The sequence below is a fragment of the Colius striatus genome, chromosome 4 (genome assembly GCF_028858725.1).
Source record: "Colius striatus isolate bColStr4 chromosome 4, bColStr4.1.hap1, whole genome shotgun sequence".
NCBI classification, from domain to species: Eukaryota; Metazoa; Chordata; class Aves; order Coliiformes; family Coliidae; genus Colius; species Colius striatus.
Window position 1 is genome coordinate 73,911,390 of NC_084762.1, and position 26,736 is coordinate 73,938,125.

Sequence of the window (26,736 nt, forward strand, 5' to 3'; positions counted from 1 at the left end):
CCCTTTCTTGAATACTAAGTTCTTGACTTTGACACTGTTCCTGCTGGTGTAATCACAACAATCACGTACAGACACATCCATATGGGGACCTTCAAGAACCTGAATAGTCTCAATCAGTTAAGAAGTCTGCAAGATGGATCACACAGATGATTTCTGGATGGAAGGGCTACAATTTTGTCCAACACAGTAGCTTATAAAGTCTGGAAAACTGAGCACGGGTCTCTTGAGCTGCAGCTTCTCCCTGATTTAATAACTGCAATCCCAAGGAGGGAAAACCAGCAATCTGAAAGTCCCAAAGATACAGACTAAAGGAAAACAAAATTATGCAGTTAGTGAGTGATGTAAAATATGAGAAAATAATGTCAAAGGTGGGTGTCATAGAAATAACTTTCCCAAGGCAAAGTAAGTATTGATGTGTTTCAAACCCTGGAAGCAAAAAGGAAAGCCATACATTGGAGGTTAAGTTCAAGATGTTGTGGGTAACAACAACTAACTTTTGAGGATGGAATATTTTCTTGCATGATTTACAATGCAGTTATAACTATTTAATCACTATATATACTCTCTTTCCCCTTATTTCCCAGATGAATACCTACAGCTTCTAGAGTATGATATGTAAACAATACACAGAATGCACAGGAAAGAGACAATTAGGCAGATCTGTAATACCCTCTTGTTTGTGTGGTATTTTAAACAGTTATTTTGTTACCCTTAATGGAAGGGACTGCAAGAACTGTGTCAGTTTGAGAGAAACATTGTTACACCTACTGGTACAGCCCCAGCTGCAAAAATGTACTGTCCAGACTGCGCATAGAAAAACACAGGTGAAAAGCAAGATGAAAGAATCACCTCAAAAAAATGGGTGGAGGAGTCTGGTTGGCAGGGACAGCCATTATCTTATAATAACTTGTATTTCAAATGCCTCCTCAAGGTACATGCCCATGAAGCTCTTTACTATTAGTCTTTTCACTTAGGCAGAAAATTCATGAATATTGGAATACTGTGTTGAATAATAGAGGAAAATTCTTCACTGTCTTCCTGCTACAATGGCTTTTGGAAATGCACCATGGGCTTTGATCCTATAAAAACACTCAACCTGTAAACACCTGGGTAGTCTCCTTGACTTAAGTAGACCCAGTTGAGAGCTTCAATTCAAGTGTTTGCACATTAAGACCCATGTTTGTATTTTATGATCTTATCTACAGAAGAAACTACAGTCATTTACCTAGGTGTTTCTTATAAACACACCTTTATTTAAATGTGTGCAATGCTACTTGTGCAGGAGGCTGCCATGTGATGAGTGGTGGTCCTACCTTGGTTCTCAGCAACGGTTCCTAGCCCACTTGAAATCACCAATGAACAACATGGTATTACCATACTCTGAGGAGGAGGCTGCCGCTACCACCCAAGCAGCAAAAAAATATTCTCAGGCTTCATCTGTTTGCTGTACATCCTCGCACCACTAATGCCCTAAAAAAATGCAGTCCTAGGTAGCAGGTACCCCCCTCCCACCAAACAATTTTATCCCCAGGAGTGCCTGATGAAGGGTCTGGAGAACATGTCTGATGAGGAGCAGCTGAGGGAAGAGGGGTTATTTAGCTTGGGGGAGACTAAGAGGAGACATGATCCCTCTCTACAATTATTTGAAAGGGAGTTGTAGTGAAGTGTGAATCAGTCTCTTCTCCTCAGTTATGAGTGCTATGACAAGAGGAAATGGGCTCAAGTTGCTCCAGGGGAGGTTTAGATTGAACATTAGGAAAGACTTTTTCACTAAGAGGTTTATTAAGCATTGGAACAGGCTGCCCAGGGAGGTGTGGTGGAGTCACCATCCCTGGAGATATTTAAAAGATGTGTAGATGAGGTGTTGAGGGACAGTTTAGTGATGGGCTTGGCAGTGTGAGGTTAGCGGCTGGACTTGATGTTAAAGGTCTTTTCCAACAGAAAGGACTTTATGATTCTTGGGGGCAGGGCAGGATTTTTTTAGACCCCCTCTCCGAGAGCCCAGGGTTGGGTGGAAGTGCTCGGGCTCGGTCCGCCTCACGTCAGTGGAGCCTACGAGGCTCCGGGAGCAGGCTCTCGCACGACTGGCAGCGCCAGGAGGGTGCGTGCCCTGAAGCGGCCGCAGGCAGCCCCGGCGGCCCGCCCCCTTCCAGCGCCGCGGCCGCCCCCTTCTAGCGCCGCGGCCGCCCCTGCCCCACGTCGCCGGGCGGAGGCAGGGGCCGTGCTAGCGCTGCCGTGGGCCGCTCTGTGCGGGGAAGGTGCGTGTTTACTCTGCTCCTCTCCTCATCCTCCTCCTTTTCCTCCTTCTCACCGGGGCCAGGCCCGCCGGCGCGGTAGGCACCTGGGCCGAGAGCCCTGCGCTTCTCCCAGGGCTGCGCTTCTCCCAGGGCTGCGCTTCTCCCAGGGGGCCCGGCCCCGGCCCTGCCGACTGGCCAGGAGCGAGGAGGAGCATGCAGGCCGCCGGCGCCTCGGCGGGGCTCGGCCCCGTCTCCTCCTCGCCGAATCCTTGGGTTAAAGTCCAGACAACATATGCTTCAGTCGCTGGGCCGCGGGCGGCTCTGTCTTGGGTCGATGGGCCGGAGCCCCCCGGCCAGGTGCCGGGGCCTCGAGCCTGCCCTCCCCCTCCTCTCTGGAGAGGGCCAGACATTTAACTCGGTTACCAATCTTACCTTCGTGTTCCTTTAAATTTAATACCGAGTATTCACTTTAAGTTGTAGTTGGCTGTGACTCACGTGCTTAAGGGACACATGGTCAGTTTCAGGCAAAGCAGCCGTGCTCTGCCGTGTCAGATCGTGAAACCGGCAGCGTTGACAGCAGTCGCTGATTCAAAGCTGTGACATTGCAGACGGATAAAATCCATAAATACCAGATGCGTACATTAGGTATTTAATGACATTTTATGTCAGACTTCATAGTGAAGAGGTCCTGGCATGTAAAGTTATCTAGTTGAGTAGGAAACTCTAAGAACTAGTACCCATTAGATTTGTTTTGACAACACTTTATTCTTCAAAGGCTACCATTTTCAAATTGATGCAAAAGGGAAAAGTATAGGCATTTATATATACCCAATTTTTATGTATGTTTATGTACATATTCGTATTTTATAGATGCACTAAAATATATATGAGGGAGCGAAAAGTCAAATATATAAAAGCATGAGAAAAAGAACTGCAAGCTGAATCAGATTTTACTAATGAAGGATTAGATATGGAGCAGCCTTTTGGATCTAGTGGTTGTGTCTGACAAGTTACAAGCCTGCTCAGAACTACTGAAGGGAAAATTCAAATTACAAGCACTAGATTTATGTTTGCTTGTTGATTACTTGTTTCTTCCTTCAAACTGCAGAATAGTTGGGATCTGAATTACCTAAGTGCTGCATGAGCACCCAAAAGCCTGCTCAGAGGACCGTGTGTAACATCCAACACCTGAAATCTTGAGTCTTTGTTTTGCAAGCGTTAATTTTCAAAATTTTGCCTGCCTGTGGTTTTCACTCTTTTCAAAATTAGATTAATTTGTACTGTTTCTGGAGATTGTTCCACATCTGCTGGTCTTTTTGTATTAAAAAAACTGCAAGAGTGTTGTAATCTATTGATGAAAGGGAAACACGTGGGTGTTTCTTCATCTACAGCAATATTTGGTATGACTGTAGAACAGATTCCCTGTGCAGGAATGGAAGAATTGCTCACTTCTGCATCTGTCTAGAGTGTATCTATTTTAGCTTGAGAAATTACTAAGATTTAAGCTAGGCTGACAAAAGGTGGCTTTGATTTTACTCTGGTTATTTTTCTGCAAGGGTGAAAGTTGTATTAAAACTCTTTCTCATGCTTATCTACTATCACTTCTTACAACCACCTTTTAGTCTTGTCTGGTGATCCATCTGTTAGATGATCATTTTGAATAAAACCTCAAACACTTCTTTCCCCAAAGAAACCCTACAAAGCCTGCCATATCCATGAATTTGTGTGTTCCTTGTTTCCTTGTAAATGTTGACTCATATCTTCAGACATAATCACTCTTGGATAACATCTATCAATTGTGCCTTGCAATCAGTTTTACTTCATCCAAACTTCAATCTTTCAGATGAAGTCTGTGTAGATAAAATTGGATCAGAGCCACTGCAGCTTTAGAGATTCATACAAAGCCTTTGTCTTACTCAATCTTGTTTCTTGGTGTTTAAAATATATATAATTCTTTTGAACAGGAGAACAATAAGATACTAAATCAGATAAGAACAGATTGCAAATCTGGGCTGGGGAAGAACAACCGGGCATTGACCCCTGTTGGGAGACATCTGTCAGTAAAAGCTCATATAGATTCTCATTTGTTTTATAACACAGTTTTGCAAATGCTTGCATGTCTTTAATGCCAAATCAGGAAAAGAAGCAACTTACAGAGTCTCTTGTTGTTGACATAATTGAACAAACTCATAATGCACGTGGGATTTTTTTATCTATCTCTGCAATAGCATGTAAAACTCGTTTTAAGATACAAAACTTCATCTTGTCATCTCTTCCTTTCCAGTTGTGGGAGGATGAAGATGAAGGATGGCAGCACATCTAAGAGATAGCAGCTGCAGGGGTGAAATATTTTGCTTAAAAAAGTACTTTGTGCATAGAAATGTACGAAATGATTACAATCTTGAAACTCTACAGTTCTTTCTGTTCTGTCTCGACAGGAAATATTATCTGTCAAAAACTGCACTGCAGTAATGTTTCACAGTTTTGTTACCAAATGTCTGCAATAATCTCAAAGCAGTGAAATGTAAGTTTTCTCTTCACTTGACCCCCAGTCACTTACATTTTCACTGCAAGGGCAATAGTGAATTTTTAGCTCTAGTTTATAATCTACTAAATACCAATTATTTGATTAAGTCAGTATTTTTGGTGGAATCTGTGGAGAATACTCTGGTATTTTTTGTTCCAGTTTTTTAATAGAAGGAAAAATGTATGTCAGCTTGAGAGAAGTGTTAACTCTGGTAGCCTGTAGTTTTAAAAAATGATAATTTGAGTGCCTTAACCTTACATGGGGCTTGATTTCTGTTTATGAGAGAGAATGGACCAATGGTGGGTGGCTGGGGTTTAAGAGTGTGTTTATTTTAATATTAATTTTGTAGTTGGTTGATTTTGTGGGTTTTTGTGTTTTGTTCTTTTAATTATTGAGGTGGTTTTGGTTTTTTTTTAAATGGAGTCCATTCAGACACACAGCACAATTAGATTATTTTTTTTCTCTTCTGGTATTAATAATAGTAATATTTTCTCACAATCTTTTAACGTAGATCCCTGATGTATTTTCTCCACAGTGGGTGAGAAGAAAATGTGAAAGTCCCTTTGGTGCTGTTACTACCAAGAGGGATTTGATAGAAGTATCTAATGAACAGAAACATGGATTAAAATGCATCTCTAAGAAGTTATTTATGAATTTTGGCAAATATTTCTCTGTACTACCTATTGCAATCAGAGGTATGGTAGAAGACCTGTGATCATAAAACCTGGCTTTAAAATGTATTAATGCTGTTTTAGAAAAGAAGAAATCAGTCAAATTCATCATAGTTCTCTAACATAAATTTTAAATCAGTGGTCTTATAGTGAGAGGAGGTTAATCTCAGGTCACTTATCATAGACATTTCTTATATCACAGGAAATTTAAACAACTAAGATTTATTTCAGACTTGCCTGAGTGAGCATCTGGTATTCAGCACAACAGTGACCATTTCCTCCAGCTCAGGATTTGCCCAAACCTGTTTTGTGATCCCCACAGATGTAGCATTTTGTGCAACTGAGAGCTGCCACTCTTGTGAAGCCTGTTTTAGTACTGATGTGAGAAAACAGTTCTGGTTTTAAGTATATATGTGTTTTAGGGTGGCTTTTTTTTCCTTTTTTTTCCCCCTCCAGTTACTGGTTGTCATATCTGATCTTTTACTTAAATGTAATGATAGTACATTTCCTGCTAGAACACTCTGTATGAAAGTGAATGAGATGACTCTTCTGCCCTCCCCCTATTTTTCTAGCTTTCATCTGCTACACATATATTGATATCCTGTGCCTTTAATTTTTGTGTTGGTTGTTTTCAGAGGAGGCACTTGACTGTGAATTTACATAAGACAAGTGAGTCAAAAGTAATTCTGCGTTTCAAGTAGCCCCACAAAACAGGCTTATGTAATATTATGTATATGCCAATAGACATTTGAGAAAGAAAAGTGCTTTTTTGAGGCCTTAAAGTGAGATCTGAGCCAATAGACTCCTTTGGGAAAGCACTTTTTTATCTGTAACTTTTGAAGACCGAAGTATACATGTGATTTATCTGTAATGGTTTTTCGTTCTACTCTCCACAGGTTTTGAGATTAGCATTTCTGATCTTGTTGATTTTTACTGTTCTGAATCACAGGGCTCACGTTCTAGTTCTCACTCTGGTCATATTCTCCCATACAAAACATGAGTGCTCTTCTGTGGCAGACTGCGAAAACACTTCTTGGAGTTTTAATTTAATGAAATTCTTTATTGCTTTGGAAGCAGAAAGAATTGCAAGCTACTAATTTCTTTAAGATTGATCATATACTGCAGTGGAGTATTAATATTTTCTCTCATGACAACTAGATAAGGCAGAAAAACACATCACTAATCTCAGGTGACGTATTCAATGCTGCCAAAAAATACACAAGAGCAGATAATTTCTATAGCAGTGATGATGGACTGTGAAACATCCTAGAAGGAAGACAAAATCAACTTGGTTTTAATTGTTAGGTTTGGTTCTCTTGAAATAGTTGTTGAGTAAGGAATCTCTAGAGGGCTTTCGGAAGCTAAGAAGTCAGAGGAATAATCTTATAAAACTGTGTGGAGGCTTCAAGCTACTGTCCTTGTCAAATTTACCTGCAGCTGCTGCGGAGGTTTCCACTCCAGCCACATACTTGTCCCTTGGTCAGCCATTTTCACCCAAGTAGCAGAGGTGGTGGAAAGTGCAGAGCTATCTGCTTTCAGGCTGTGGGGAATGCTGCAGTCCAATCTTCTTTCGACTACTACATCCCCATTTTCTCTTCATCACTGACCTATTGGTAGTGCTCATGCTTCATTCTGCACATAGAGAATAAATTTTTTTTCACTGGATGGTTCCCAGAACCAGCTTGCTGCTTTCCCATATAGATAACTTTCTGGTGCAAATGAATGGCAATTTGGAGGGCACAGCCACTGTAGCTGGGCTTAGATGGATTTAAGACACAACAGATCCAAATCTTCTGTCGCCTAGTCCATAAACTGGCAAAATACACTGACACCATTTTCAAGATATGTTACTGCTGCAGTTAAAGTCTATGATTAATGCTTTGTTTTGGACCTGCAACTGAAAAGAAAACTTGCAGAAAGGATAGTAGTGAGCAGGAATATCTCTGGCTGCACTTTCAAGAGTAACCAAATGATGCAGTGGAACAGGCTGCCCAGAGGAGTTGTGGAGTCTCCTTCCTTGGAGGTCTTCAAGACCCGCCTGGCCATGTTCCTATGTGACCTGATCTAGGTGAACGTGTTTCTGCAGGGGGGTTGGACTAGATGATCTCTAAAGGTCCCTTCCAACCCCTACCATTCCATGATTCTATGATTCTATGATGCTTGTTTCCAGCAGTGGATTCCCCTCAAGTCAGAACACACATCTTGCTTTGTAGTACCATGTGGTGTATACTATAGTTGTGATTGTTAAAAAGAATTGCAATAACCAAATTGCATACCAGTGTATCTGGTATGGGTGGATCAGATGGGGCTTTTTAGTAGTTGTCCAATTTTGGACTGTTCTAGCAAATCTCGTGATGAGAGAAGAGAAAGGCATCAAACTAGAAGAAACTTAGAGAGAAAAGATTATGCTGAATGTCAAAACATCTCTTCAAAGTTTGCTGAGCTCATAAAAGATGCCAACAGTGTCTTCAGCCTCACATCTAATTTTTGACTGGGACAATGAATTTTTTGTTTAATTGAAAAAGGTGGTCAGAAGAGTATTATTATCGTTCTGTGTTTATGTGTCACAGTAGGTGAGCTGAAAACTCACTTGCAAGTCATTTTCCCTATAGAGGAAAAGGTATTTCCCAGTGATAAGTGATGTTTCTGTTAGCAGTCCTCATTGCTCAAAGTAGGTCTGATTTTTTGACCCAGAATATTGGTTTGGAGTAAAGAGAATCCTTTTGATAAAACAGCATGAGTTATTTTGCATTTGTAAGCAAACCAGACTTGGTGCTGTCTCTAGCATGGAAATTCTGGTACAGCCAGAAATGATACTTTATTTTTCCCCACATCATACTCTCCCTTCTGATACTATTTGTGAAAATTACATCATAGTTTAAGGTTTTAGGCTGAAAGAAGTCAACGTGGTTTTTTAACTTTATTTGAGGAGCTGTCATTACCACCAGTGATATATCCTGTGTTCCCTTGGTCTAGATCATATGGCAAGTTTTATTTAAAATAGAAGCATTAAAAAGAAACCCATAAAAAGTGAATCCTGTTTTGCTGACCTTTACTATAAGTCAGGGTATGAGCCCAGCAACTAAAAATTGCATGATATATGTGTCTATAAAGTGTATCTGATATTTATTGCTCGTTTTCAGTTGTGTGATTTTTTTTTCTTTAAACCAGTGCCATTTTCTTATGCTTATGGTGCAGCCCTCTCAGCCATCTCATTGTTACATTATATACCACACTCTTGTCAATCTCACTACTATGCATTTACAGGTCTCAAGGGTTTACCAAAGTCAGAGCAGTTATGTTTCAGGGGAGTAGTAGTTGAATTTCATAAAGTTTTCTTCTCTTTTTCATGCTGTTTTATATCCTTTGGCTTTTCCTCATTGTTATAATGCTGGAAGATATGTCATTTCTCCATTGTTTCTGTTCTCAGTGTGTTGGATGTTAGAATTAAATGTATTCAGATGAGAACGTTGGTGAAGAGAAGGCTCTGAGAGATACCTTATTGCAGGCTTCCAATACTAAAAAGGGGCTTGTAAGAAAGATGGAGAGAGACTTCCTAGCAGGGCCTGTTGCAACAGGACAAGGGATAATGGTCTAAAACTAAAAAAAAAGGTAGATTTAGACTAAATATGGAATCATATCATAAAATCGTAAAATAGTTTGGGCTGGAAGGTGCCTTGAAGATCATCTAGTTCCATTCCCCTGCCCATTGTCAGGGACACCTTCTGCTAGATCAAGTTGCTCAAAGCCCCATCCAGCCTGGCCTTGAGCACTTCCAGGGATGAGACATCCACAACATCTCTGGTCAACCTGTTCCAGTGCCTCACCATCCTCACAGTAAAAAACTTATTCCTTATATATAACCTCAATCTACCCTCTTTGAGTTTGGAGCCCTTACCTCTTGTCCTACAACTACATGCCCTTGTAAAAAGTCCCTCTCCAGCTTTCTTGTCGGCATTCTTAAGTATTCATAGAATCATAGAATTATAGGGGTTGCAAGGGACCTTTAGAGATCATATGGTCCAACCCCACTGCAGAAGCAGGTTCATCTAGATCAGGTTGCATAGGAACATGTCCAGGCGGGTCTTGAAGACCTCCAAGGAAGGAAACTCCACAACCCCTCTGGGCAGCCTGTGCCACTGCTCCATCACCCTCACAGTGAAATAGTTTTTTCTTATATTTAAGTGGAACTTTTTGTGTTCCAGCTTCATCCCATTACCCCTTGTCCTGTTGCTAGCTACTATAGAAAAAAGGGATCTGCCAACCTCCTGACACCCACCCTTTAGATATTTATAAATGTTAATAAGATCATCCCTCAGTCTCCTCCAGACTAAACAGCCCCAATTCCCGTAGCCTTTCCTCATAATGGTACGCTACTATAAGGTCTCCTCAGAGTCTACTCTTCTCCAAGCCGAACATCCCCAGCTGTCTCAGCCTGCTTTCATAGAAGAGATGCTCCAAACTTCTGATCATCTTTGTTGCCCTCCTCCGGAACAAATTTTTCACAATGAAGGTGGTGAAACACTAGAATAGATTGATCAAAGAGATAGTAGATGCCCCATCCCTGGAAACATCCAAGGATTGGACGCAAACTGATCTAGTTGAAGATGTCCATGCTTATTGCAGAGTAGTTGGATTACACAGCCTTTAAAGATCCCTTCCAACACAAACTACTCTGATTCTTTAGTGATCGTTTCCTGAAAGTCCAGAACATGTAGCCTGGTTGAGAAGCATGGGGACAGGAAAGGGAGCATGAGAAAATTCTTTTGAAGACTGTTCTATAAAAATAACTATTTGGATCTTATCAGTATGTAAACTATATATATATATAAAAGACAGATGCACACAGTATAAATAATGATTTGAGTGTGCATCTGTCTAATGTGAGCTCCCAAAATTGTCCAAATGAAGCAAGCTGTCTAACGTCTCGTGTCCCTACAGACGAGTGGCACAGGAAGAGTGGAAGCCAGCTATTGCTAGCCTTTTTCCTGGAAAACATTTTCATCTGCGGTGAAGTAGCAGCTGGACTGTTAGCTGCAAGCATCATTGCCACTGCGGGTGGTGGTCTGTGCAAACTCAGCTGCTCTTCTGAATGCAGAAGGTAATTTCGCTCTAGAAAAAGCCTTAATCTAGGAATCAAATGGGATAATAAACTTAAGAAATGTAGGCTTCTTCCTGACCTTGCCTGCTCTCCTGGCATTTATATCTAAGTACTTGGTACTCAAACATGGAGTAAGGAGTGTAGGATTAGTGTTGCCATCAGATCTGTTCCTATTGATAACAGAAATAGTTGTCATTGCGGAGCAGGACTGATACATAACCCATTGACCAAAGCACTGCTTATATCCCATCTTGGCTTCCAAAGGGTTTCAAAGAAGAGCTTTCTGATGAGTGCTGCTGATATGGAAATCAAGAAAATTTGGGCACACACAGTAACACCGTCATCCTGAAAGGAATGGAGAAGTGAAAGATGACTTTTTGTCTGCTTCTGAATGAAGGAACAGTTGTAATTTTATGTGCACTATACCTCATCATCTGCCCCTGCTTGCAAGGGCAAATATAAGTGATCCTCCAATACCAGTTTAATTTAAATTTGGAATTGCATTTATTTCAAAAAGCGATTAACATTTCCAACTTTTGGATTCACTAGAGGAGGCAGAGACTCTATTTCTTCCTCATGCTAGTAATAGCAGAGCCCTAAATGTTAAGTAGTCTCTCTGCTCATGCTGTGGATAAAGCCCTCTAAATTTTATGCAATTATGACAGGCCAAATGTGTGGTTTAGAAAATCGCCATTTATAGGTAAATCAAAGTAAAGTGCTCTAAGTGGGTTGTTTTTGCAAGCTTTTGTCTCCTTAAAGATTGGTCTTGTGATTAGAAACACTTAAGGCAGCATTCCCAAAGCTGTGCTGGCGGAGGGCTACTTAGCAGGTAGGATAAAAGCCAGAGGTGCCCGAAGACCCAGGGTCCCTGCCCCGTTTTATAACACTGTATCTGAATAGCAATTTAAAGAGTGTCTAAATGGCTTCACTTTTTATTATGTTCCAAGCATAACTCCTCCATTAGACCCAGGAGCTTGTGGCTGTCACCTGCAATAGCAGAAGGACAGGATAAGCAACTGGAGTCTGGAAATGGAGTCACTGTGTGCTTCCTGAGCTTGGACACAGTCACCCACCTGGGCCTAGTGTGTTCTTGGTAGTGGTGGTGAGCTGGTCTTTTCAAAGATGGTCAGTGTAAAAACTTCTCTGGAGTATGGGAAATGACACCTGTCTGTCAGCTTTGCCTTATGCAATCTGAACTGAAGTATTTAGGACTTAGGAAACGTCTGGCTGTTTTGTTTCCTCCTGTTAAAAAACAAAGGACCTGAAGCTAGTAGTAGCAAGATATATGCTTGAGAACTAAATATTTAAAATGAACTTTCACATGAAAATATTATAGGACTAGTCTTCCCTGTACATATTTTCCCATGCTCATATTTTGTCAACACAAAATTACCTAGTATTTGCTAACCTAGAGTAGCTCAGTGCAAGCTGTTTCACAGTTTACCTGGAAGATGGTTCTTCTGAATCATCACATGGGAGTTCTGGAGAGAAACATGCCAGCTGTGTTAGTGTGTGAATTAAATTGAAAACAGACATTTTCAGATATTTATTACTAGCTTACCAGATACAGAAATTAGTTACACTTATATCTATTTTGCTAAAAAAAAATTAAAATGCTGACGCAAACATATCTTCAGATAATCAATTCTGGAAATAGAATTACCTGGGTGAGAAAAATAAGAATTGTCTTACCCAGACTCACTTGGTGTCACCACGTGTCACTGCCCTTTCGATATAATTGACATGTTTACTCTTTGGTATGTTGTTTGGGGATTTTGTTGTTTTGAGGTTGTTTTCCACTTTGATTTTCAGTTGACTTTTTGTAACATGACCATTTGCTTCACCACAGTAAGTTTCTGACCAGCTTCTCTTGGTACTGTCAGGGGAAAGGGGTTGAGTGATCATGCTAATTGAAATGTCTTTCTTGTGGCAACTGAATCACTTGGAGATGTCACTTCTGTGTCTCTCCTCTCAAAATTATTGGTCCATTTTGTCTGTCTGTAGTTGTAAGGCCCTAAAGGCACATTTGTCTCAGGGTATCTGTGCAGTAGGTAGCACTGTGGATCCTAATCTTAGCTGGGACTGTTGATGCAGATCTACTGTCATAACTGACTTTTTTTTTGTCCTGCAATAGTAAAATTGTATGATATTTTTTTGTCTCTTAAATGACAGTAAAAGGTAATTCGAAGTTAACTGCAGAATCAGAACCACCTTATGCATGGTAACTGTTGTGCTCCATGATGAAATGGGGAGTATCCTTTCTCACACTTAAGTAATGTGTGCATCATAAATATTTTTTTTCTGTCCATTGAATTGAGAAATACTTGATGCTATGCCACTTTCATATACTTGTATTTACAAATTCATCCTTTGTTACTCTGAGAGGGAAGGCTTGGTGGGCATATCCTACAGTAAAGAGGCAAAAGACTAGAATATCAGTTTTCTTAACAAGTCTAGCAATATGTTCACCAGATTTCTCAGCTGTTCACAAATGGAATGTTGTTACTATAGCAGTATGAGGAACGCGCCTTTTCTTGCTAATGTAGAGCAAGACTGTATTAAAAAAACCTAATAAATAGAAAAGATGCTCAGAAATGTTACAGTTATATTAACCAGGAAATTTGATTTATGAAAATTCTTAAAAATAATATTCAACAAAGAATAATTGACTTAATTTCGAATTGTGGTGCTACTTGTAGTCTGTAAAATGAGATTGTAGGTATATGGAGAAAGATAGCTGAAATGGTTGGATACTTCTGAAAATATTGGTCTTGCTTTTTTTGGCCTTTTTTTTTTAAATCTTTCATAGAGTCACAGAATCATTACGGTTAGAAAAAACCTTTAAGATCATTGAGTCCAACCACTCACCTCACACTACTAAGCCTATCACTAAAACAACCCACATCCCTCAGTACCTCATCTATGCATCTTTTGAATGTCTCCAAGGATGGTGACTCCACCACCTCCCTGGGCAGCCTGTTCCAATGCTTAACTACCCTCTTGGTGAAAAAGTACTTCCTAATGTCCAGTCCAAACCTTCTCTTGTGCAACTTGAACCCATTTCCTCCTGTCCTCCATTGATTACTGGAGAGAAGAGATTGACCCCTACCTCACCACAACTCACCTTCAGGTAGTTGTAGAGAGTGATCATATCTCCTCTCAGCCTCCTCTTCTCTAGGCTAAATATCTCCAGCTCTCTTAACTGTTCTTCATAAGTCCTGTTCTCCAGACCCTTCACCACCTTAGTTAACTGTCTCTAGAGAGTCTCCAGGACTCAATGTCCTTCCTGTAGTGAGGGGTCCTGTATTCAAGGTACAGCCTCACCAGTGCCAAGTACAATCAGAGAATCGCAGAATGGTAGGATTGGAAGGGACTCCAGATGAGGCCTCACCAGGGCAGAGTAGAGAGGGAGCAGAACATCCTTCGCCCTACTGGTCACACTCTTCTTGATGCATCCCAGGATGCCATTGGCCTTCTTGGCCACGAGGGCACATTGCTGGCTCATGGTTAGTTTATTATCAATCAGGACTCTCGGGTCTCTCTCTGCAGAGCTGCTCTCCAGCAGGTCAATCCCCAGCCTGTACTGGTGCATGGGGTTGTTCCTTCCCAGATGCAGGACTCTGCCCTTGTCCTTGTTGAACCTCATGAGATTCTTCTCTGACCAACACTCAAGCTGGTTTAGATCCCGCTGAATGGCAGCACAGCCTTCTGGGGAATCAGCCAGTCCTCCCATTTCGGTGTCATCAGCCAACTTGCTGAGGGTACACTCTGTCTCCTCATCCAGATCATTGGTGAAGATGTTGAACAAGACTGGCCCCAGAACTGATCCCTGTGGAACTCCACTGGCCACAGGCCTCTTACTTGACTCTGTGCCATTGATCACCACCCTCTGGGCTCTGTCATTCAGCCAGCTCTTGATCCACCTCACTGTCCACTCATCCAAGCCACACTGCCTGAGCTTTCTGATGAGTATGTTATGGGAGACAGTGTGAAAAGCCTTGCTGAAGTCAACATAGATGACATCTGCTGCTCTCCCCTCATCTAGCCAGCTGGTTATGCACTCATAGAAGGATATCAGGTTGGTTAAACAGGATTTCCCCTTGGTGAGTCCATGTTGACTCCCCCTGACAACCATCTTTTCCTTCATATGTTTAGTGATGACAATCAGGATGAGTTGACTGGCCTGTAGTTTCTGCCAGATACCTGGAAAATGCCTTATTACTGTCCTTAACTTCCCTGGCTAAACATAATTCTAGAAGGGCTCTAGTCTTCCTGGTTGCACCACTGCATTCCCTGGCAATGTTCCTATACTCTTCCCAAGAAGCCTGTTTCCAGCTCTCACAGAGTGGCTCAGTGAGCACTTCTGCCAGTTCCTTCAGCATTCTTGGGTGGATTCTGTCTGGTCCTATCAACTTGTGTGTGTCAAGGTGGGGCAGCAGGTTGCACACCATTTTCCCTTGCACTAAGTCAGCTGCAGTCTGTCCCCTGTCCTCTGGCTCTGGTGGACGAGTGCCCAGAGAAGGGCTGGTTTTAGTATTGAAGACTTAATGAAGCGAAGAAGGCATTAAGTACCTCAGCTTTTTCCTCATCCTTATTCACTAGGTTTCTCCTTTCATCCATTAAAGGCAGGAGTCACCTTAGGCCTCTTTTTTACACTAATATATTTGTAGAAAATTTTCTTACTGTCTTTTACAGTTGTGGCCATCTTAACTTCTAGTTGAGCCTTGGCCCTTCTAATTTTCTCCCTACATGACTTCACCACATCCTCACCAGCAGAAGCTCTCTGTTCAGCCAGAGTGGTCTTCTGTCCCACCAGCTCATCTTCTTGCACAAGGAAACAGTTTGATCCTACATCTTTAAGATTTCCTTCTTGAAGAATGTCCAGCCTTCCTGGACTCCTTTGCCCTTCAGGATAAAGTTATGTGCCACAAACTTGGCAATTTTATTCCTTTCAGCTTTCATAAGGGTGGCAGAACAAGTTGTGATAGTAACAGCCCTGCTCTGATTGTTGTTAACAAAACTTGGTTTGCTCTTGTTACGACATCCATCCATCAACTTTATCAGCTTTTGCTATCCAGAGATATGGACTGATCATTTGCTTGTAGCTCATACCTTCTCTTTTAAGCTTTCTCCTGGCATGAAGATAGGTTTCATCCTTTGGCAGGCTGCAGTCTCCTAGTCTTTCAATGAAAAGAGAAAGAAAATATTTACCATCAGAATTGTGGGAATAATTTAACACAATACAGGATGTTAGATGTCTTGTTGAATGTATTTTCCAAAAAGTAACTTAGTTTACAGTTTTGGGTAATAGATGTTTAAGTATGGTGCCTTGCTGGCGATTCTTTTCTTTGATGCTCCTTAATTTGTGGTCTCTTGCTTTTCCCTCTTGGGTACTTTATTTTTTTCCATAGCCTAGTTGATCTCCTTGATAACAAAATTCAGAAAATACAGAATTGGTTGCAAGAGAAGATTTCTGTGGTTATAGTGCCTCAGGAGAATGGGAGTGCTTTTCTCTTGTAGGAAAGACTGAAAGAAAAATATACAGTTCTGAAGGGTTTGTGTCTCAGTTACATATGAATTTTGTGAAGATACAAGGTATATGTCTGTCCCAAGTACTTTTGCAATCAAGAAAGTTTCCCAGAATTAGTAAGAGGCTACTAATGTTTTGTCTCAGAATGGGTGTGTATAGATATGTATATTTCCTTTCACAAGCCAGCCTTTCTATGCCTGAAGGCAACTTGTCCTTTTTTTTAAAACCAGAGCAATAGTTGCAGACTTGGAGGAAGTGTCACCACAGTTGAGCATCAGAATACTAGATAATATAATTGCGGCCCTATTCTGTTATGTTTTGATTTAAATGTCCAAAATAATCTTTCCCACCTTCCCTCCAGTTGATTTTCAATGCCATCAGCTGGTATTAGCTATGTACTTTGGCATTCATTGTAATATGAACAATATTGTGTATTTCAGTGTCATTGTTTCCTAACTGCCTTCCTTTCATTAAATATTTCTGTTCTATTCAGTTGTTCTCATCTAAAAGTCCCATGGAATTTGCATCTTTTGCCTCTGAAAAGAGTGTTCCTCCTCCCTTTTGAGAACTATTTATATTTTGAATGCTGATTAAGAGTATCAGCTGCTGCATGGCCCAGGCATTATTTGGTGGTAATGTCTTTTGTTTTAATTATTTTTAACTTAATTTTTTCTTGGCTACCACTGCATTTTAGGGAAGTAGCAGACCGATCATTTCTTTGGCTTTGCTGATACAGTACTCTGCACAAGGATTACAGTGTGATTCCTCAGGATTACTGCCATCTGTTTTAGCAGCAGCTGCTGAATAAGATTATACCAAGGTAGCCTGTTACTATTCTGAGGCTTGCAGGTAAAGCAAGAGTTAAGTGTGATTCTTTTACTGATTCCTCCTTATGTAAAGCTATGGTATTTCCACCATACAGAGTCTAAATAGGGTATGAACTTTTTATTTTGACACATGAGGAGCTATGACTGCAGTATCTCTGGGCACATTTGGGCATTCCCTGTTTTCACCCTTGTCCTTCTTTAAACATTTCACTTCCTCCTGTGTCTGTGTAAGTCAATATCACTATCTGAGCACATACAGTCATACCCTACTAGTTCACATTTATCTTTCAGGACATTTCTCAGTTGTAGAAAATCAAGATAGTTCTTCTGAATCACAGAATCTTAAGGTTTGGAAGGAACCTCAAAAGATCATCTAGTCCAATGCACCTGCCAGAGCAGGGTCACCTATAGTAGGTCACACAGGAACATTGTCCAGGTGGTTGAATGTCTCCAGAGAAGGAGAATCCACTTCCAGTGCTCTGTCACTCTTACAGTGACAAAGTTTTTCCTTGTATTTCTTTGAAACCTTTTATGTTCCAGCTCGTACCCATTGCCCCTTGTTCTATTGTTGGACATCATTGAGAACAGCCTGGCTCCATCCTCCAGAAGTTGGTCAAGGTAAATTTCAGAAATTTCCTCTGGAGTTCTAGACTTTTTAGTCCAAGTAGTAAGATTTCATATTGTATTCAAAGTCTTGTATCCATGTTGTGTTGGATTCCTCCTTTCCTTAGCTTTAGATGTAAAAAGGCTCATTTTAAGGAGTTTTTGATGTAAATGGTAACTTTGACTGTGAATATTTCCAAAGCCAAGATTTTCCATCTGATTAAACATTCTCCCAGATGAGGAATCTTGACAGTTCTGGAAAAGCGGTCTTTAAGGAATGTCTGCTTTTCTGATTCACTCTTCAAGATCATAAAGTTTCCCGCCCTGCCCCCCTTATCTTTCTAAGTGATGGAATAACTCTATGACTTTATTTTTAGGCAGAAATCTCCTCATTTTTCAAGTCCACCTAGCCTTCCAGTCATCCTACTCCACAGCTGTCACAACAAACTTTCTTTAAGATGCTATTAAATGTATCAGACATCACTCCACAGCATGTGAGTTTGTTACCCTGGGGCTTTTCAGTCTATTCTCATGTTATCAAAACCACCGTGTGATTTCAAGGTTTCCTACATTCCTTGGAGGAAAATCGAATGGTACATGTTTAGGAAACTGATAGATAGTCTGCAGATTTTGCAAATCTCTAGAAATTAAGTGGTTAATGTCCTCAATTTATTGTTTTCTTTCCTCATTTCCCATAACCATGGCTCTTGTGAACTCCCTGTATCCTTTTGTCTGTATTTTCAACTGGGATTTTGGGAAAACTTTGCCACAGTGGAGAAGCAGCATTGCTCTAGCTTTGTTTATCCTATTTCTGTTCCCTTTGCCTCCCTTCCAGCTATCTGATTGCTGTAGACAGTGTTCTCATCTGATACTTTTTTATCCTCTTCCATTCTTTTCCATCTGTTACATTTAAGTAATTTATGTTGTAATGATTTTAATGGTGCTAACACAAGTTAGCATGGTTACAGATTGGATGTGCTACAGCTCTTTTACATGAGGGCACCGTAAAATATGAAGAGTCCAATGATCTTGCCCTTTAGCATCAAAGACAGTAGTTACTTACAAACAAATGGATCTGAGAATAGGTAGAAACATCCTTAAATTAGCTGCTTAGCTAGTATTAAACGTATCTTATGCCAGTCTGTACTACTAAGGTCTCATTATGCTGTGCATTTAGTTCTCTTTTGTACCCAGTTGAACTGGACAAGACTTATTTCCTGCCTTTAATTTCTTTTCCTTCTACATACTTAGCACCTTTCTCCCTTGATTTTAAAAAATCCTTTCAGCTGGTGTTTATGGCTTCCTTTTATATTCTGAATCACAGATTTAGGTTGAAAGATATGTTTTGAACTCATCTAGTCCAAACCCCCCCATTTAAACAGGTTCAGCTGCAGCAGGTTGCCCAGGCATGTGCCCAGTCAGGTCGGGAATATCTCCCATCAGGGACACTTCAGAACTTGTTCCAGTGTTGGACTACCGTAACAGTAAAAAACTGCGTTCTTCTGTTCAGGTGTGCATGTTTCAGTTTGTACACATTGCCTCTTGTGCTGTTGGTGGGCACCACTGAAAAAAGCTGGGCTGTCTTCTTCACTGCTTCCTATCAAATATTTATGCTCATTGATGAAACATCCCCTGAGTCTGTTCTTCAGGCTGAAGAGTCCCAGCTCTCTCAATTTGTCCTCTTAGTATAGATACTCTAGTCCCTTAATCATCTTCATGGCCCTTTGTTGGACTCTCTCCAGTAGGTCCATATCTCTCTTGTATGGGAGAGCCCAGAAGTGGATCCAGTACTCCAGGTATGACCTTACCAGTGCTGAACAAAGGGGAAAGATCATCTCTCTCCACCTGCTGGCAATACTCCTCCTAATGTGCAGCCCGCCAGGCTGTTGGTCTTGCCATTAGGGTGGATTGCTGACTCATGCTCAGCTTGTCCACCAAGATCCCTGATCATTCCCTGCTAATTGGCTTTCCAGCTGAGTGACCCCAGTCTGTCTTGGTCCATGGGTCTTAGTCCTCCTCACATGCAGGACTTTTCATTTCCTCTTCTTGAACTTCGTAAGGTTCCTGCCTACCTATTTCTCCTTTCACTCTGCATAGCAGCATAAGCATCATGTACACAGCCACTCCTGACTTCATATTATCTGCAAGTGTCTCTCATCTGCTCTCTATCCAAGCATCCAGGTCTTTAATGGAGATGTTGAAGTCTACTAGACTTCTAATGTCTATTTGCTTTATTAATGACTACTAATGATTACTTGCCTTACTAATGTCAAGGCAAACTACATCCACTGCTTTCCCCTCATCTACCAATCCAGTAATTTTGTCCTAGAAGGTTATAAGGTTGATTAAGCATGATTTCCCCTTGGTAAATCTATGCTGACTATTCTGAGTCATCTTATTGTCTTTCATATGTTTGGAAGTAATTCCCAGGAAGATTTTCAAGGCCTGTCACCTTGCCAGGGATTAAGATGAGACTGACTGACCTGTAGTTCCTTATGCCTTTTGCACTTGAAGATAGGAGTAACATGACCTTTTAAATGTAATTGGGACTGACCTCACAATGACATCAGCAATCTCTCAGCATTTGTGGGTGCATCTCATCAGACCCCAGACTTCCTTGCTCCAGACTTTCCCTTTAAAATGTTCTGCTAGGATTTTGCAGGAAGAAATCTCTCTCTTCTGTGGACTGTATTCAGACCATGTCCTGCCTTCTGTATGTGGTACTGCCATGGCTGGTTACCCTCTATCCACTTCACCCAAAGCTAAGAGAACTGGAACCATTTTACAGTACTACTTTTTAGCTTTGTCCTCATTATGGACCACAGAGTTGCCATGGTTCATAAGTGTATTCTTTTATCTCAGAAAGCTGAGAGCCTACATAACCCTTTAAGCTGGAGGTGATTAAACTCTGAGCCCTGCTGAAGTTTCTGAAGAGACCAAATTCATCTGGAATAAACATGCAGTGTCTAATTTCTGAATGGCTTTCAATTCTGCTCAACATGGGGAGAAGAGCAATGGTGGGTTTCAGTTGTTGTTTGTTATGTCAGTGATTAGAAGTCCTTTGGAAAAGTGGGAGTTATAGGTTTTATATCATCTTGAGAGCTTCACTTTTTAGGAGGATATCCTAAACATGAGGCTGCATAGGCTGCAGAGAAGGCTGGAAATGGGACAGTTCTATGTCTTCTTCATATGTGCAAGATTTACAGCATTAGAGAAGTAAAGTAAAAGGATTGAAAGCCTTTAAAAACATTCATCCTGCAAGAGCAAGGAGAATCCCAGATTCTTATCCCTAGTTTAGAAAATGGTTGTTTTGTACTAAAGAGCCAGGGAAGGGCTGGGAGAAAGGACTGTACTACCTGAAAGTATGTTTTCTTTGTATCTCATTTTGCTCTAAACTTCTACTGAAGGAATTCAGTGCATAATTAAATGAATGAAATGATTGTGACTGTCTTATTTTTTAAAAATTGGCTGGCACTGGGATGTTCATTTGCTGAGTCTTAACGAGTGAAATGTGCAAAAATCAGTATTCTCTTTTCCTAGATCATTCACTAGGGTGATAAACTTAATGTTGCAGCGACTGGGACAAGAGATGTGCTATTCCTTTTCTGAATTTGCAGTGGAGTGATTACTGTATTGCAGTCCAAGTGAGTATGATGTTATTTTACCTAGCAGAGACTTATTTCTGAGTGCTACTAGCTTTTGGACAGATTATACTGGAGTATTCAAGGAAAACAAAATAAATTACGTTCCCATTCTTGTGTCCTTGCCCAGGGTTTGAATTCATTTACTCTCCTCTTTTAAAGCAGTGGCAGATAGTGAAATGCTGCTTTGCGTGGCAGGATTATGTTACTTCCACAAAAGTTCTGCAAGCAAGTCTTCTCTGGGTGTTCAGCAGGAAATTCCTGAAAAGAGTGAAACTCAAATGCAGCTCCTCTGGGGCAGAGTTTTGAATGAGGATGCTGCTGGTTTTGAATGAGGCCATGAAGAGCAGAGAAAGCATTTCTTATTTAAGGGAAATGTGATAGCTGTGGCTTCACTTCTCCATTGAAAAAATGCATTAAGTTGGCAGCTGGGGGCTATTTCAGATGGCCAATGCCAATTAAACAATCTATCTTCTTGTATTTTCTAACAGGTAAAAATATCAACTTTGTCTGGTAGATTTGACAAACCCTTAAACAAACAAATTCCAAACCACAGGTTTTTGAAACTAACTCTACAAAGTTGTTGGCTTACTCCACTAGGCAAGAATTTGTCTTATGACAGAAATCAGATTATTTTGCTTGCTTCTTTGTGGATGACGAGCTTGGCAAAAAACAGGGAATGAGCATGGTCATCCTGAGAAAATTGCTGATGTCTCTAGTGGAGGATGTCTATAAGCCTGTCCAAAGGGAAGGAACAGAGGGAAAGTACAGAGCATAGCAATAAAAATACACCAATACCCTCTGTGTAATATAACCACAAATAAACAGTAACTCAGACTATAAAAGGCATTTTACAGTTCTCTGTCAGTGTCCTGAGATAACCCGAGTCCTTTGCTCCTGATTATGTAAGACCTTTGCCCTCTGTCTCACTGAGAGAGAGGAACTCTGTGTGATAGATTTACCATTCATAGACGAAATCACAGATTATTCTTCTTGTTCTTTTGGGATAATGAAACTTCATTGTGAATAATTTGTTAGTACCTTCATCTCAAGTTTAGGGGACATTTGAATAATCAAGGAGAATATCTTAATATTCTTATATTGCTAAAGCTATTGTTTAACTGGCTGTTTATGAAAAGACCCATAAAAGCCTATGAAAGGCTGGCAATTTGTGCTGATTATCCTGTGAGCTAGGCTTGGTGACTACAGTTTGTCTGTGTGAGTGTTTTTGTTTTGGTTTTGTTTCTCTTGTTTGTTTCTTCTGGTGCTTTATGGATCCTAGAATTCCTTAATTTTTTCTCTCTGTGTCTTAATTCTGCATTGCACAGCCAACATTTCTGATGGCATCTTATGAATACATGCCTGATGGGTCATCCCTGCTGCCTTGTAGCTGATCAGACAGCTCTCACAAAAATGCTGTGGGTTGTCTCCTCTGTTTCCATTGACAAATCCATGCTTCTAAGTACCTCTACACTAATTTGCGCAACATAGGGAATAAATGGGAGGAGTTAGAGATCTGTGTGCAGTTGCAGGGCTATGATCTCATTGGAATCATGGAAATGTGGAGGGGTAGCTCACATGACTGCAATGCTGCCATGGATGCATATATGCTCTTTAGGAAGGACAAGCTGGGAAGAAAAGGAGGTGGAGTTGTCCTTTATGTGAGAGGACAGCTGGAGTGCTTGGATAAATGGGCTGGCAGGAACCTCATGAAATTCAACACAGGGAAATGAAAAGTTCTGCACCTGATGAGGAAAAACCCCACTCACCAAGGCATGCTGAGGGCTACTCAGCTGGAAAACAGTTCTGCAGAAAAGGATCTGAGTGTCCTGGTGGACACAAAGTTTCGGCAAAGACCAACAGCCTGGTGGGCTACATTAGGAGGAATTTTGCCAGCAGTTTGAGGGAAGTGATCCTTCCTCTCTGCTCAGCTGTGGTGAGGCCACACATGGAGTACCGGGTCCAGTTCTGGGCTCCCTAGTACAAGAGGGAGATGACTAAGGGCTCAGAGCATCTTCCATATGAGATGTGGTTGAGGGAGCTGAGACTTGATGTGAAGGGGCAAAGAGGACAGCAGCAGCCTCTTTTCCGTGATGCCCAGTGACAAGACTAGAGGTAATGGGTAGACAGTGAAATACGGGAGATGTTCACTGAACATCAGGAAACATGTTTTATGATTATGGTGCCTGAGGTGAAACTGGTTGCATAGAGAGGTTATAGTCTCCCTCCTTGGAGACATTCAAAAGCTATATGGATATGGTTCTGCGTAGCCTGCTCTAGATGGCTGTGCTTGAGCAGGGGATTGGACAAGATGAGCTCCAGAAGTCCCTTCCAACCTTAACTCTTCTGTGATAGGCACTTACTGACTTTCCAGAAGTTATGCTTTAAAGTTACAAGTAAGCATTCACATTAGTACCAATTAGACTCTTTACCGAGGGTGATAATTCAGCTTTCCCTAGCATGATCTACCACTGTTAAAGTGAAGCTTCTTTGGAAGAATAAGGTGAATAAAAATCTGAGAAAAATCAGAAAAAAAAGCAGCAATTGTAACTACCAAAGTAACATCTGAATTTCCTAGATCCTTGTTAATCTCAGCATGTTTCTTGAACAAGGAGAGATCAAATGAGTGGTTACTGCAACCTACACTGAGTCAAAGATTTCTAGGTGGAAGTATAAATACACAGAAACTAAGAGAGAACAGGAGAGGAAATGGGACAAGGCACATTTAGATCCAATGTCAGAATTAATTGTATATTAAGGTAATTTTGTTACATCAAAGGCATTTATTTATTTATTGCAAATGCTGGAAAATTGTCCAGTATGAGTGGTTTGAGAAAATGAGTTCATCTATTTGCAGTTCATTGTAACAAACTTAAGTGGAAAGGAGGTCCCTTAGCTAAGATATTTCAAAATGGAGCTTGCAGAAGCTTCATATACAACTGTGGCATGTGTTCCCAGGGTGACAAAGCTGGTGTAACCTCACCTTATTCTGTCAAGAATTGCCTTGACTGCTGGTTTGCTGTGTGGCTGCTGGTGGTGGGAATTAATTCAGGAATATCCTGCAATCACTGTTCTGAGGTGGTCAGACAAGATAGATACTCTAGTCCCTTCTGGCATGATGATTTAGAAAGCTGTTTGTTTATTGTGAAATTTGCCTGCTCTATAAAATGACTGAGAATTAATGCTCGATTAAACCTCACTCCATGAGACCTCCTGTAGTGTGCAATTGTTTGAAAATAAAGTAGATTTTTTGGGTATTTTGCATGTGAATATCATATGTGGATATAATGTATGCAAATACATGTATGCATACATACACACGTACACTCATACCCTCTTCCCTGCTTTATACTGACTTTCTGGATGCGTATAACATCATCAAACAAAAATACAAGGTAAATATATTGTGCTTCCTCAGGTCAGTGACTATGAAATGAAGAGTCTAACTCTCCCAAAATATTAAATGAACACAGGGAAGGAAAATAATATGGAAATCTTAACAGCTAAAGCTTTTAGTAATTCTTCTTCCATGCAGGTTTGATTTACTTGTATTTTATCCACGTTAGGCAATTACATTCTTTTTCAGAAATACTGGTATTCCCATGAAAGTCCATGAAAATGGCAAAAGTGAGGAATCAAAATCTTTTTGGGCTACTAGCCATTGTCACTTCACTTGGCTGTAGCTAATGACTATAGTTTTAAGTCTCATAATAGCTGCAGCTATATAGCTGATTTAAAAGCCTTAATTCTTATCGCTAATTTTTATTAATGATCTAAATTCAAAGGAAAAAGAAACAAATTTATTTTTTGTGTATAACAGTAAAGACTTTTGTATTTTAGGTTTGCATACTCATGCTTCCTATGCTGCAAAAGAGCTTTGCAAATACTCCAACTGATTGTAGAGAGGTTTTTTGTTCAATTAATAGTATAGACAAACTTGCTCTACAGAATTAAAAATTTGAGAGTGCTTTTAATTTGTGAGAAGTTTTAACAGTAAGAAGGATAAACTATTAAGCATTTACAAAGATAACTCTCGGTATTCGCACAGGATCAGCATCCCTGGTGCTGCAACTCTCTACAGTGCTGCTGAAGTCAGTTCTTTAGAGATACAACAGGTAATAAGAAGTTTATTTCTCTGGTGGTCATGAATTTAAATAATAAAAGAAAGTAATACTTTCTTCCTGGGGGCATTGGATCTAAATTACTCTAACATCTTTCGAATGCAGTAGAAAGTGTCTTCGTGATTATCAAGATAGAGATTAAGATGCAGTTTTATTTATGAGTGCTTTAAGAAATGTTTTTGTCCAGATGTTTTGTGTGAAGACTTTTGATTTGGCACTTATGGCAAATCCTGCTCCTAACAGAAAGAAGATGCAAAGCTTCTCCTGGAAGGGAGCTGCCCTGGGTTTAGATTCAGTGATTCTTTAAAGAGATGCAGCATTCCAAGGATATTTCTGAAGACCACAATAAAGCTTATGTCCAGTGCTCTAAGTATCTTTTTCATTTGTTTTCAATAATTGTGTCTCCAAGTTGAGTTTACTTTCCTGCCAGTTCTGATCAAAGCATTTTCATGATAAACTAATTTCTTTTCATTTTGGTCTGTCTGCCAATCCAAATAGCAAAAAACATTGCTGATAGCTGTATGATTTCTTTTTTTCTTTTTGTCTCCCAATAGGCCGTCTGTGCAAAAGAAAAAAGAGGAAAAAATGAAGTACATATTTTTCACCATTTTCATGAATTTGTTACCACAGTATGCTGGTAGATCTTTGAGCAGAGATGACAGTTACCTGAAAACATTTGAAGACATTAAAAACGAGATAGCCGGTTATACTGATATTGCTAAAGCTATTATTGATCTTGCTGTTCATGGAAAAGCTCAGAACAGATCCTATGAAAGATTAGCAGTTTTTACTGATACTATAGGACCTAGACTCAGCGGCTCCAAAAATTTAGATGCAGCCATCAAGTACATGTTCAGTGCTCTGCAGGAAGATGGGCTGGAAAATGTGCATCTGGAGCCTGTGAAAATACCACACTGGGAAAGAGGAGAAGAATTTGCAATGATGTTGGAACCAAGGAATCACAGTATTGCCATGTTGGGACTTGGGAATAGTGTTGCAACTCCTCTGGAAGGTAACTCTTCCTTTTAAAACTGAGTATCACTTTCTGTTTAACTCCAAACTGTATTATGCCCCTAACAACCACTGCTCTCAGTGGTCAAACAAGTTTTTTTCCTGCTATAATAGTTCTGCTATGTTTCTGGGACTTTTGTGTGTGACATGATTGTGAATGATGCTATTTTGTTCAACTTGGTTTGGTTGAACAGACTTGTAGAATTAGAGTTGATTTCTGAACTCTCCATTAAATCTATACCCTTTTGTAACACTTCTCAACCTTGTTTGCAAAGATTCTACTCCTCCTTTGAGATTGGTGGGAAAATTGTTTTTGTGACTTGGGGTTTTCCACCCCTTCTTTTTTATTTTGGCCAGAAAAGTTCTCCCCAGGGTATTGAGTGACATGTGATTTCTGCTCTTGTGCATCATCTTGCCAAGCTCAGCACTTCACTGTGACAAAAAACAAGACAGCAGTAAGAGAAGGA

General features: G+C 40.5%; 1 protein-coding gene across 2 annotated transcripts in view; it reads left to right on the plus strand.

Annotated features, from left to right (window-relative positions):
- Positions 1 to 2,187: 2,187 nt before the first annotated feature.
- Positions 2,188 to 26,736, plus strand: part of CPQ (carboxypeptidase Q) — a 173,617-nt gene continuing 149,068 nt past the window's right edge. Inside the window, exons 1-2 of one of the 2 annotated variants that reach the window (XM_061995505.1) lie at positions 2,188 to 2,258; positions 25,813 to 26,270. In XM_061995505.1, the coding sequence (XP_061851489.1) occupies positions 25,844 to 26,270 (427 nt within the window). In that variant the 5' untranslated portion in view covers positions 2,188 to 2,258; positions 25,813 to 25,843. Of the gene's footprint in view, positions 2,259 to 10,458; positions 10,537 to 25,812; positions 26,271 to 26,736 lie in introns of those variants that run through there. The other variant, XM_061995503.1, reaches the window with a different exon arrangement.